This window comes from Primulina huaijiensis, chromosome 10, assembly GCF_012295235.1.
Source record: "Primulina huaijiensis isolate GDHJ02 chromosome 10, ASM1229523v2, whole genome shotgun sequence".
NCBI classification, from domain to species: Eukaryota; Viridiplantae; Streptophyta; class Magnoliopsida; order Lamiales; family Gesneriaceae; genus Primulina; species Primulina huaijiensis.
The window spans coordinates 18717469-18728960 of record NC_133315.1 but is presented as its reverse complement, the minus strand read 5'-3'; the positions used below and the strand labels follow the sequence as shown (position 1 = coordinate 18728960).

General features: G+C 35.2%; 3 protein-coding genes across 3 annotated transcripts; 1 reads left to right on the top strand and 2 right to left on the bottom strand.

The window, feature by feature from the left end:
* Positions 1 to 2333: 2333 nt before the first annotated feature.
* On the bottom strand, positions 2334 to 4383 carry LOC140986652 (SKP1-like protein 1A). Its single transcript, XM_073454958.1, has 2 exons — positions 3959 to 4383; positions 2334 to 2696 (listed from the first exon to the last, which is right to left on the bottom strand). Exons 1-2 carry the CDS (start codon positions 4289 to 4291, stop codon positions 2523 to 2525), a joined length of 507 nt encoding a protein of 168 aa, XP_073311059.1. The 5' UTR covers positions 4292 to 4383; the 3' UTR covers positions 2334 to 2522.
* A 1683-nt stretch (positions 4384 to 6066) lies between these two features.
* On the top strand, positions 6067 to 8767 carry LOC140986183 (chloroplast protein FOR GROWTH AND FERTILITY 2-like). The gene is made up of 2 exons (XM_073454245.1): positions 6067 to 6655; positions 7758 to 8767. The coding sequence occupies exons 1-2, from the start codon at positions 6365 to 6367 to the stop codon at positions 8592 to 8594; spliced, it is 1128 nt and encodes a 375-aa protein (XP_073310346.1). The 5' UTR covers positions 6067 to 6364; the 3' UTR covers positions 8595 to 8767.
* A 66-nt stretch (positions 8768 to 8833) lies between these two features.
* LOC140986185 (CDP-diacylglycerol--inositol 3-phosphatidyltransferase 1-like) lies at positions 8834 to 11492 on the bottom strand. The gene is made up of 10 exons (XM_073454246.1): positions 11254 to 11492; positions 11083 to 11167; positions 10944 to 10993; positions 10500 to 10539; positions 10330 to 10374; positions 10187 to 10252; positions 9907 to 10021; positions 9770 to 9823; positions 9583 to 9681; positions 8834 to 9177 (listed from the first exon to the last, which is right to left on the bottom strand). The coding sequence occupies exons 1-10, from the start codon at positions 11315 to 11317 to the stop codon at positions 9124 to 9126; spliced, it is 672 nt and encodes a 223-aa protein (XP_073310347.1). The 5' UTR covers positions 11318 to 11492; the 3' UTR covers positions 8834 to 9123.

Genomic DNA, 11492 nt, shown 5'->3' with positions numbered 1-11492 from the left:
AAGACCATGTGATGGGATTGGTTAGTAACCTTTCCAAATTAATTTTTGAGGTTCCCTTCAACGTAAGTATTTCACTGATTTTCAATCTAAAAACGAAATTCGATAAATTCAATGATTCTAAGGGTAAATTGGTTTAAATCATCACACACTCAAACTTAAATTTTCATTCAGTTTTTGTCATAAAATTATGTTTTACACTCTTTGATCAACAACAAAATTTGTGTAGACTCTGTGAGTCCATATATATTTGTTTCAGATGAAAATTTGTATAAAACATTACAAATATGATATTAAATGTGATATTTGAACGTAAGATATTTTAGATCTAATAACATATGATTTTTGAATACTCAAACATGTATAACAAATATTGGTATTAATGACACAATTGTCTTTTCGGAGGAAAATCAACACAAAATATTAAAAATATGATACTTATATATATTACTTAATATTTTTGACAAAAAATTAATTTTTTATGAGTTAAATCTAATTACAAATCTATTCGTTTTTGCGTAAATGTTAAAGCTAATTGATAAAGTTTTGTTTGTGACATAATTATGATTTGTATATAAATAAATTTAATAAAGAATTGAGAGAGTAATGATAGGCCAAAGATTATCTGGTCGGGTAATTAAACCAACCTTTTCCCTTTTGTTTTTTGGATTTATACACAAAACCAGCTTTTTTAGTCTGCCTAATTGGGGGAGACAGCTGGCATTGTAACGTTTTAAAAAAGGAAATAAAATAAAATTGCCTAGGCTAATGCAATGCGGCCTCGACCTCAATCCAATAATTCGGAATTCCCCCGTTAGGTTAAATTTGTAATTTCGAAAAATCAATTATGTTATCCGTTTACAATCTGACACGTGTCATTGATGGAAATAACGGTCGTAAGCATTTATGGATGTGTTTCGAACCGACAATTGAACTCCAGTATTTTTATTTTTTTATTTTTATTATTTGATAGATTTTATATTTATTTATATTATATAATACAGAGAAGAGTATTGATTTAGTATTAAATTATTAATTCAATAAATTAAATATTTGTAATTTATTTTGGAACAGANATGTGCATGCAAGATATGAAGCATGTGCGTGCACGTGGGAATATCAAAAATCGACATGTTGAAACAATAGCATGAAATTAGACAAATATGGATATGGTTGTCATATGCACGCGACTATATTCGAATTCCAAGAGTTATTATTGTTTTTAAAAGTTGACAGCCAAATCCTTTTGAACATATCATTTATTTCTCGAAGTGTTGAGAATTATTTTGTGGGATAGTATGATTTAATTAATTATAGATAAATATAAAAGATTAAATAAAACGATCTAATTAATTATAATATAAAAGATTAAATAAAATGATCTAATTAATTAGAAGTTTTCAAAATATTAAATGATTTGATATGACATATCTTATGTGTAAAAACTCAGCCAAGTCTTATGTGATGAAATTAAGACTGATCATGTTAAACATATGGTTATGGTCCCCCATACACAACGAATATTTATGATATATATATTTTAGATTTCTAACCTTCTCTCATCTGAGAAAAAAATAAGATGATCGGTTATTGAGTTGTCAAAAGTGACAAAAACAAGTCGCAACTTGCAACTTTTTCATTTTATGTTGCTTTGATTGTGTTAGGATTCAAATTGAAAATCGTAGAAAAGAATTTTTATGCAATTTAGTGTACATATTTCAAACAATTTAAGTTACTGAGATTGAAGGAAAAAAGAACGAGTTTGGAGGGTTGTCTGATCATGGAGAGTTTGCAGAACCCCATGAATGGGACAAGAACTGAGCCCATCTGACACTAGTCACGGACTGATGGCCCATTATAAAGTCTGGACTCCCAGCCCACACGTGTCAGCTACATCAAGATTCAGACATTTGCAGAAGCTGAGGCTTGAAGTGTCAATACAAGGCCGTAGCAAAGTTGAAGCTCGGATCCAAACTTCTGAATTTTTCACAATTACATAATAGATTCATAGATTTCCGAGCTTAAAACTAGAAATGTTAATCGAGCTAATTTATGGGCTGATTAGTAACAAGTTTAAAATGCAAAATTTCTAAAATATATTAATAAATTAATATATCTTTATATTTTAAAAATCACACGCCAGCTTATAAGAGATTTTATGCCTAAATTTTTTTTACAAGAAGCATCGAAGCAATTGACCCACCAATTTTTTTATTGATTTCAACATGAACCACGAGTAAGATTATGAAAAGAAGATTAAATTACTCTTTTAACATTTTACAAGTCAAGTCAGCACATCTCACAACTCTAGCCGAGCATAATCACGCAGCCAAAAATATTTCAAGATGATCAAATTCCATTCCATGCACATAAATTCAGAAGTAACATTCAACATACGTGATAAAGGGAATTGCGATAACAATTCAACCGTCCATAGAACAACATATGTAACACGCCCTGACAATGAAAAGGATGCACCACGTACCGAAACACCATAAGACTACCTACTTATATAATTATAGACATCATTCGAATGCCCATGCATTCTCCCTTCGAACCTCTTCTTCTTCTTCTGGGGTGAAGTCATTTTTTATGTTAAATGTCTTACGGATTTCCTCTGGCGTCTTTCCTTTGATCATGTCGGCAACAGTTTGACAAGTTAGGTCAAGCAGGCTCTTAATGTTCAAGTAGTTTGCAGCCTGAAAAGAATTAGGCTTAGAATAACATAACGCCAAGAATAATAAATTGTAGCAACTCTACCATAAACTCATAAGAGCGGTCTTATGAGTGATATCTGGAGTATCATTCTGAACGGGTAAAATGTAATAGACCAAAACCAAATGCCTACCATCCAATACAAGGGAATAGCACGTTGACAGTGGCACCAATAAGCATGAAAGATGCATTGATTGTTCGATCAGAATTCACAAATAGAATATCACAAGAATCAATTGTTGCTAGCCACATTTTACCAAATTCCTGAAGGACTTGAGAAGTAATGCACTAGAAATATCTTAATCAGTAAGCCTAAACAAAATTATAAATTGATAAGAGTATCACAGTAGAAGGATGACAGAAAATCAGAAGAAAGTCATCACACATAACTTTAAAACTGACAGACAATCTCAATTCCAACTATCAAGACCAAATCCAGAGATCATTATGTAAAAACTCAGAGTGTCACATAGATCACATGGATTATGCGGATAGCAGCTGTGTGCCATAAACGAAAAGTTTAGTCTAAAACCATAAAACTCAAAGCAGTAAAGCATCATATACCTCACATTATGCAGAATCACAACTTAGAAACCATAGTTATGAAAACTCTCAACAAGCCGACGCACAACATCTGGACCCAAACACATGCCAAGAGACATACCTTTACGCCCATTAAAGGCCCATTATGTATTATGAACGTTACACTTGAAGCTTGTGCATTTTAATTACACTTCAAAAAAACAGTGGCTGATATAATGAAGAAAATTTGCTTATTGTAGTAATAATTGATTGTTAAGACATATTTCTCCTTCATATTTCTAATTTCAAACATATTATTTGCAATTCCATTCATTAAGTTCAGGGCTATTTTATTTTTTAACCCGTCAACTTTTTTTTTTAAAAAATAAACTCATTTAGTGTATTTGTTCAACATGAGGAGATCAAATTTTTAAAACAAATGTTGACTTGGTCTATTTTCCCAAATATCCCTTAAGTTAAAGGACACACAAGTGCAGATTGTGCCATGATCCAGGAGCCAAGGACACACATTTGTGCCATAGACCTAGGCTCCATGACACATGTATGCAGCGCCTAAATACCCCTTGCAGTTTGCAGTATTAATAACTGTGGACACAAAATCACCTAACAAAACTTTGTACAAACACCGACAGCATCAAACTTCAAACAAACAGCATAATCAAGGGGAAAACTAGCCAATCTGACCGAAAGTAAGAGGAATTACCAAGATAAGATCAAAAAGCGTGCCCTGATCAACCTTCACGAACTCAGTATCGAACGACTTCAGTTCATCGTCAACGACTTTGTCGGAGGAGCACATCCCACCGTCGGCATCGGATTTAGATGCGGCTTCCACGTGTTTCTTGCAATACTCGATCACTTTGGCCAAGATCCTGGATGTAACGTTGGGCAAGGGTATAGTCGTATCAGCGCAGTTATCCTCGATCATATGCTTAATGGTTTGCGATTCCAGTGCCACCAACTCCTCAACTTCAAACGTCTCCCCGTCGAAGCTCTTCAGCACGATAATCTTCTGAGAAGCGTCAGCGGAAGACATCGTTTTGCTATCGGAGAACTCTGGATAAGCCCAAACCCTAAGAGAGAGAAACAACAAAGAGAATCGATTGAAAGAGCGAGAAATTTAGAGAAATAGGACTATCATCACTTATTTAACAAAAACGATCCACAAGTCAATTTATATAAATATTCTTTTATTTAAGTGTAAATACATCATTAACTTAAATTTTTAATATTAAATCTATCCATCTCATTCAGTCGACTTCAAACTAAGTTTTTTTTCCATCGATCTCCTTTCATTTCCTTTTCGACGACGATTCTCTATGCAAATCGTCTTTTTCTTCCCACCAATTCTCGATATGTTTAGTTCTGTCGCTTTTTATGTACTCCTAAGTTCTTCGCATTCACCAAAGAGCTTGAGAAGAATAAATGTATTGATGTTCGTCACATTCAATCAAGTGAAAACTCATCAGATCTCTTCACAAAGGCACTTCCTACTACAATATTCAGAAAGCACATATATAATATTGGGATGCGCAATCTACGAAATTTGTGAAGAATTGTTCGTATCAACATGAGGGGAGTTTACGTGACTGCACTCTTTTTCCCTTACTATGATTTTTATCCCAATGGGTTTTTCCTAGTAAGGTTTTTAACGAGGCAGTATAAAAACACGTAATGAAGACATCATCGTATCATGATCATCATCACAAGGGGAGTGTTGAAAATTAATATTTAAAATGTGTATGTTGAATATTTGAATGTTGAATATTTGAATGTTGAAAATAAGAGTTGTAAATATTGAAAATTAGTGTGTGATGATGTAGGTAATGATGATTTTATTTTTGGATTATTTGTAAAGATTTTCTATAAATAGATGTCTCATTTGTGAAGAAAATCACAATTGATTTGAGAGAAAAATATTATAAAGTGTGTAGTGTGATAATTTTGAGAGTTTGAGATTTTTACTTTTTACCATAAATTTTTACTTTTTTACCACAAATTCCAATATATTCGATTGGTCAAAAATAATAATAATTATTATTATTATTATTAGTCTTATTCAAAGGTTGGACTTTTCTTAATGTTGTGGGCTTAAGATCAAAGTATTAATGAAAGATGTGACACCCACCAAGTTTTTTTGAGCGGTCCAAGCAGATCCGCCGTTCATGAAAGAGTCAAATAATAGTATTTTAAATAAATAGAATGTTTAAATTTTTTTATAAAATTACACCAACGTATCATTTAGATTGGGATTAGTGGATGAATTTGATTTGGAGTGGAATTTGAGTAATGAACGTGAAGTTGATTTGAAATCTATTTAAATTTTGTGCAACATAAAAAAATTTAAAATATATTACTCAAATTCATCGATTCAAACAAGACTTAATTATTTTGCACCCTTTGTCCCTTTTACATGTTCACCAATAAAATTCCAAAATTAAGATCAATTATATAATATCCCAATAAAAATGGATATATAGAAAATTATTCAGCACGTTTTANTTTCAAAAGTATATATTTGAGTGGACATCTAAATGAGTTAAACATGAGAAATTACATATGAAAAAGAACAATCACATATGACAATTGACCGAACCCTAGGTGAGCGGCACTTCATCGGTGCTCACATATGTGTACACGGTAGGTGTGCAGCATATCAAAACTGTATATATATATATATACACACGTGTGTGTTTATATTATATTATTAATAACAATTTATTTAAGGTTTTTTAATTAAATATATAGTTTGTTTACGGGTATAACTCGAGCTGAAACCGTCAAGTTTGGAGGCGTACGGGCAGGGTGGAGCGGGACGGATCTAAAAAGAGATGGACGGGTTTGGATTCCGAGTCCTACTTTTCTTTGGCGGCAGACTTAAGGTTTGGCCAAACCGCCGCGTTGACGTTGTAATAAATTAGAGAGAGAGAAGTACAAGATATGGTTTGGTTAAACTGGTAGACACAGAGAGCTGGCACTTTTTGGATGTAGCAAAGAAGTTGGTGGGCAGTTTATCCTTCTCAACTTCACCTTCTCCTCTCTTCTTTCTCATTGCAAAAATTCTTGTGCTCCTGAATTCGAGGGATTGTTGGGGGCTTCAAGATTCAGAATGGAGAGGCTAATTCACTCCAAGGCCGTACCTCACTGTAACTTGAAGCCCAGTTCTTCTCCCCTTGTTTTTTTCGCCAGGAAAATGGCTTTCTCGTCGAATTCATTTCGTTGGGTTCCACTCACCGAGCCACTTCGGATCAACTCGCTATCTTGCAGTCTCCGAGAGCCGTCTTTGGTCTCTCCTGAAACCCGGGAAAAGTTGTCGCTTTCCGGGGATTCGACTGATGGGCTGGCTCCTAAGCCTCATTTTCGTAGACTAATACCTCTGGTATATTCCCCGCGGCGAAAGGTATTAATTTTGTGACAGTTTAGTTTTTGAGTGATTGTGATTCTTTTGGATTGAGTTCCTTGATCCAGTTTTGGCATTTATTATGTCACCTTTACTTTAAGAGCCAAAGACCGGAATTTCGCTCGTTTTCCTTTTTCTTGAAAATGGAGGATGAATTGGTATTTGGGGATTTAGCTATGAAAGTTATTCAGCCATCTTGAATCGGTGCCTCCTTAATTTCGTATCTAAATCACTGTTTATTGTCAAAGTTCGCCTGTCCCTATTGTGTAGTTTACTAAATTCAAAGCCCTGCTGTCTGTCCCTTTAATTTGCATGTGGTATATTTATACGTCTTCATCATCTAAGGAGTTGAGATCACTCATGGCACAATTAGCTGGGATGTCTCGAAATTTTGTTCCATGGAGGATTTTGTTTCACAGGTAACATGAGGTGGGGTGGTACTTATACAACAATGATTGTGTGTCTCTATTGTTTTCAATACAAGTAGGAAGTAGTTATTGCATTTTCCCGTTCACCCTTTTTTGAGGACCGATAGACAGTAGACCCTTCCGAAGAATTATAAGTGACACTCCAATTGCTGTGAGATGTTAATCAGTTATAGTTGTTGGTTCTCGTTTTCCATGCTCTTTTTCCATTTTTCTAACAGAACTGGTCTATTTTTTTCTGCAGTGAAGACTAGTTTTGGTAGATATAACATGTAAGCTTTACAAAAAAACCGGTCGCGACAACTAGTTGGAACGTGAGGGTCTAATCTATGACGGCAGATTGTCTTTGTTATTATATATCTTGCCAAACCTTGTGATCCTCCAGATTAATATTATGCATGAAATACATCATTAATTACTGATTATGAAAAATTCATGTAGAAAATATCTAATGTAAGTCTAGGTGAAGGAACAAAGATTAGAATGCAAAAGGATTGCACCTTGGAACGTCTTCTAAGAAAATAAATTTGACAGTGGGATCTAGGCTCTCTCGACTACTGCATGACAGGACAATTTGAAATTATTTCAATATGGTGTTATTGTTGTCCCCATTTGTTTTTTTCCCTTTTTAACACATTCTGGTATCTTTATTAGTAATTATTCTCGATGTATTTCAGGTAGTTAATGCAGGGGCAGTGATATTATTATCTGCAATCCTTTTGACGTTACTCCACCCAGTTTATGTGCCACCGGCGTTTGCTAGTTTCCCAAATGCAGCCAAGACCGGAGTACCAGCAGCAGTTGCTGCAGGGACTAGTCTTATTCGCAGTGAGTTACTGAGCAGCGCATGGACTGGCTTCTTTGCAGGTTGCTTGCACACATTATCGGGTCCCGACCATCTTGCTGCCTTGGCTCCACTTTCAATTGGCTGTACGAGGATGGAAAGTGCTGCTGTTGGAGCCCTTTGGGGATGCGGACACGATGCGGGACAGTTGATATTTGGTTTACTCTTCTTACTTTTGAAAGATCGGCTACATATTGAAATCTTGAGAACTTGGGGCACGAGAGTGGTTGGGTTTACTCTACTCGTTATTGGAGCCATGGGAATAAGGGAAGCATCAGAAGTACCCTCCCCGTGTCTTGTCCTGGAAAATGGTGAGGATGTCAGTGGATACGAAATGATCGCTAGCCCTTCAATTGGAAAGAAGAAATTTGGTTTTACTACATTTGCTACAGGGATTGTCCATGGATTGCAGCCGGATGCTTTGATGATGATCTTACCGGCACTTGCATTGCCTTCTCGTTTGGCTGGTGCTGCGTTTCTGTTCATGTTCTTGGTTGGGACGGTTTTCGCTATGGGAAGCTATACAATGTTTATTGGGTCATGTAGTCAAGCGCTCAAGGAAAGGATACCTAGAGTAACTGAAAAACTCACTTGGGCATCTTCTCTCGTTGCAATTGGTTTGGGGGTTGCCATTTTGATCAGTGAGTTTTTTGGAATAAGCTTGTATTGAATTGTGCCTGGGTGAGATTTTCATTTTTATGTTGTTATAAATGGAAGAATAGGGAGTCCGGCCTTGTAGCTCTATATGTCAAATGTGATTCTTGAAGTTAGGTCTATCATGTTTTTGCTTGAGTAATGATGTTGATTCTGCATATTCATTACAAGTTTTAGCCTATTGCAACATTCAAGCGTGGATATGGTCATCAAATCATTATTTAAAAGGAAAAATAAAATAAATATATCTTTTTTTTAAAAAAAGCATCTCAATACCAAGCAATTATTAACTAACATCATTAAGGGGTCAAGGTTATTCAACTTCGATTCATATGCACCTATGGGAAAGAACCCCTTTACATTTGAACATAAGAACAGCACACCCTTTTAAAACTTGTGCTTCCCCAAGTTTAAGATATTCGCCTAGAGTTTGGATAGTGCACATAATCTGCAGCTGGTTCCAAAGTGTGAACTCAGAAATGTTTGCAAAAACAAACATAGCGGCAAGGGTCATTTGGCAAGAGTTGTAGCTGCAGAAATAATTCCTACTGCCTCTTATTAATGTCATAGACTATGCAAGCATCAGCCGCAGTCTTCATCTGCCACCATAAAATGAATGAATCAGTCAAATAAAGGAAGCATATGAGGAAAGAACCAAGGAAGACATTCAGTAACTTTCAAAGAAATATTTGATAGGAAAATATCTAATGATGCTATGAAGTGAATCAAGTTTAGGGCCCTGACCATGGTACATACATGCCTTTCCTGTTCGACCCAGTACACAATTTGAATATCCTCCACAAAAAATTCAATTACTATTCTCACAACCCGCAATGTACTATGAAGTCATCTACATCTGTTTGATCTCCGTAGTCAGAATCAAGATTCGAGATGAAATCACAAATCTATAGATATGCAAATCTAATACTCAGCATCATGCAACGTCGATCATTGTGTGGAAAATTAATAATTGACTCTAAGAACAATGAGGCTAAGTTGCACACCTGTATAACATTAATTATCTGCTTGATTAACCATCCAACAATAACCAAGGTAAGAGAAGACAAATAGAACCAACTTTGTGTTGCAGCATTCGCTAGAACCTGAAGGAAAAAATATCACAGGTGCATCAGTATTACATTATCAATCTTGGGTGCAAAAAATCAATGCAATCGAGAAGATAAGGCTTACATCAATGAGACCACCATTCTCCTCCGCTAGAAGAAATAAAAGAATATAAAGAACCTGATAATCAAACGGATTCAATAAACTAAATCTATCAAAAAGGTAATAAATTACTTATGGTACATATTATTGAAAACATTTACCTCACAAGAGACGCAACAGTAACACATAAATTCGCGGTTTCCGTAGTAAAGTTTGAATAACCAATTGCTGCTATCTCTGACATCCTTATGGCTACTTTTTCCCACCAAGAAGGTGCTGTAAAACAATGGCAAGTGAAAATAAAATATCAAAATCTGTGAGAAGCTTACATGGCTTTTAGGTCATAAGAAAAGTGACCACCTTAACATGATCCCTAGTTTTATTCAGTTCAATAAAATTTAAAACAGAGTTCCAAGAGTGATTAAACAAGGAAATAAATACCTATACATTTGCAACCAATGGCTGGCTATATCTAGAGCAAGCAGCGACAAGAAAATAAATCCAGGCCTGGATTTCAAAAGTGAGAAGTCATAACGTAGTAAATAAACCTCAAACAGCACGAACTAAAGTTTAAAAAAATTCACCTATAAACTTGCGATAAAATCACCAGGAGACAAGCCGTGCTTATCCTGTTGAGAAACACCCCAATTAAGATTTAACTTAGCAATCACACATAGTTAACCATACACGTGCCAGGTGAAACCAGGGGTAAAATAACATGTAGAAGGCGATACAAAATTTAGACGACAGATACCTGTCAGTAACCATGTCCAGAACTGCTCCAAAAGTTGAAACTGTATAAAACAAATTAAGGTTTTAAAGTCCATTCAAATGTAACAAGCAGGCTGGGATCGACAGGGGTGAAATGCTACGAATGGAGGCATCATTAGACTATTTCAATTACGATGGAAATATAGTTCCAAATATTATCCTGTATTGTGTTGGAAACTTTCCGAATGTGTTCTTGACAGATATACATGAGATATACCTCCTTACACCTCGAGAGAAGTATACTTCAAAAACCAAGAAATCCATTCAATATACTTGTGTTCTAAATTACATCAGATTCAACGGAAAGAAATGCCCTTGAACATTATGAAACGTTAGAACCCAAGTATAACGAATAAAGTTCATCCAGATTAGGGCACAAGGCAACAATTTGACATCGACTGACAAATCAACAAGCATAAACCCTAACCTTGATTCAGTTTGCGAGCAAACCAGCCATCCAAAGCATCACAGACAAAGCTAAAAGAAATCCATAAATGCAATTAAACAACCGATAATGTGAGATCAAATTAAAAACAAAAAACATCAGCTAGAAATAAAATCCACACCTGACAAAATACAGAATAGAGAATAGAATTTTGTCCTTGAAGCATATCGCAAAAGCAAAGCAATTCATTAATATCCTAACGTACCCTGAAAGAACTCATTGATTTACCAAATAAAGAATATCTCCACATCATTACTCGAAAAATCATGAAACATCATCGAACACTGCTCACCGATAATGTTTGGAACGTAAAGGTAAACCGTCAATGTACTGGGTGGCCTCGTTTTGTCCGCCATGGAAGGAATTGATAGCTTTGGAGGCTATCTCTGGAAATCAATCAACGAAAGGAATCAAAATCTCTTTTCCCAATAAAGAAATTCTTGTTTGCAGGCAACCCCAACAGTCCATGTGCTTCAGGTAGTTCGATTTGTGAAGAAAATGGGAATATTTATAACATGTTAAAACCTACGG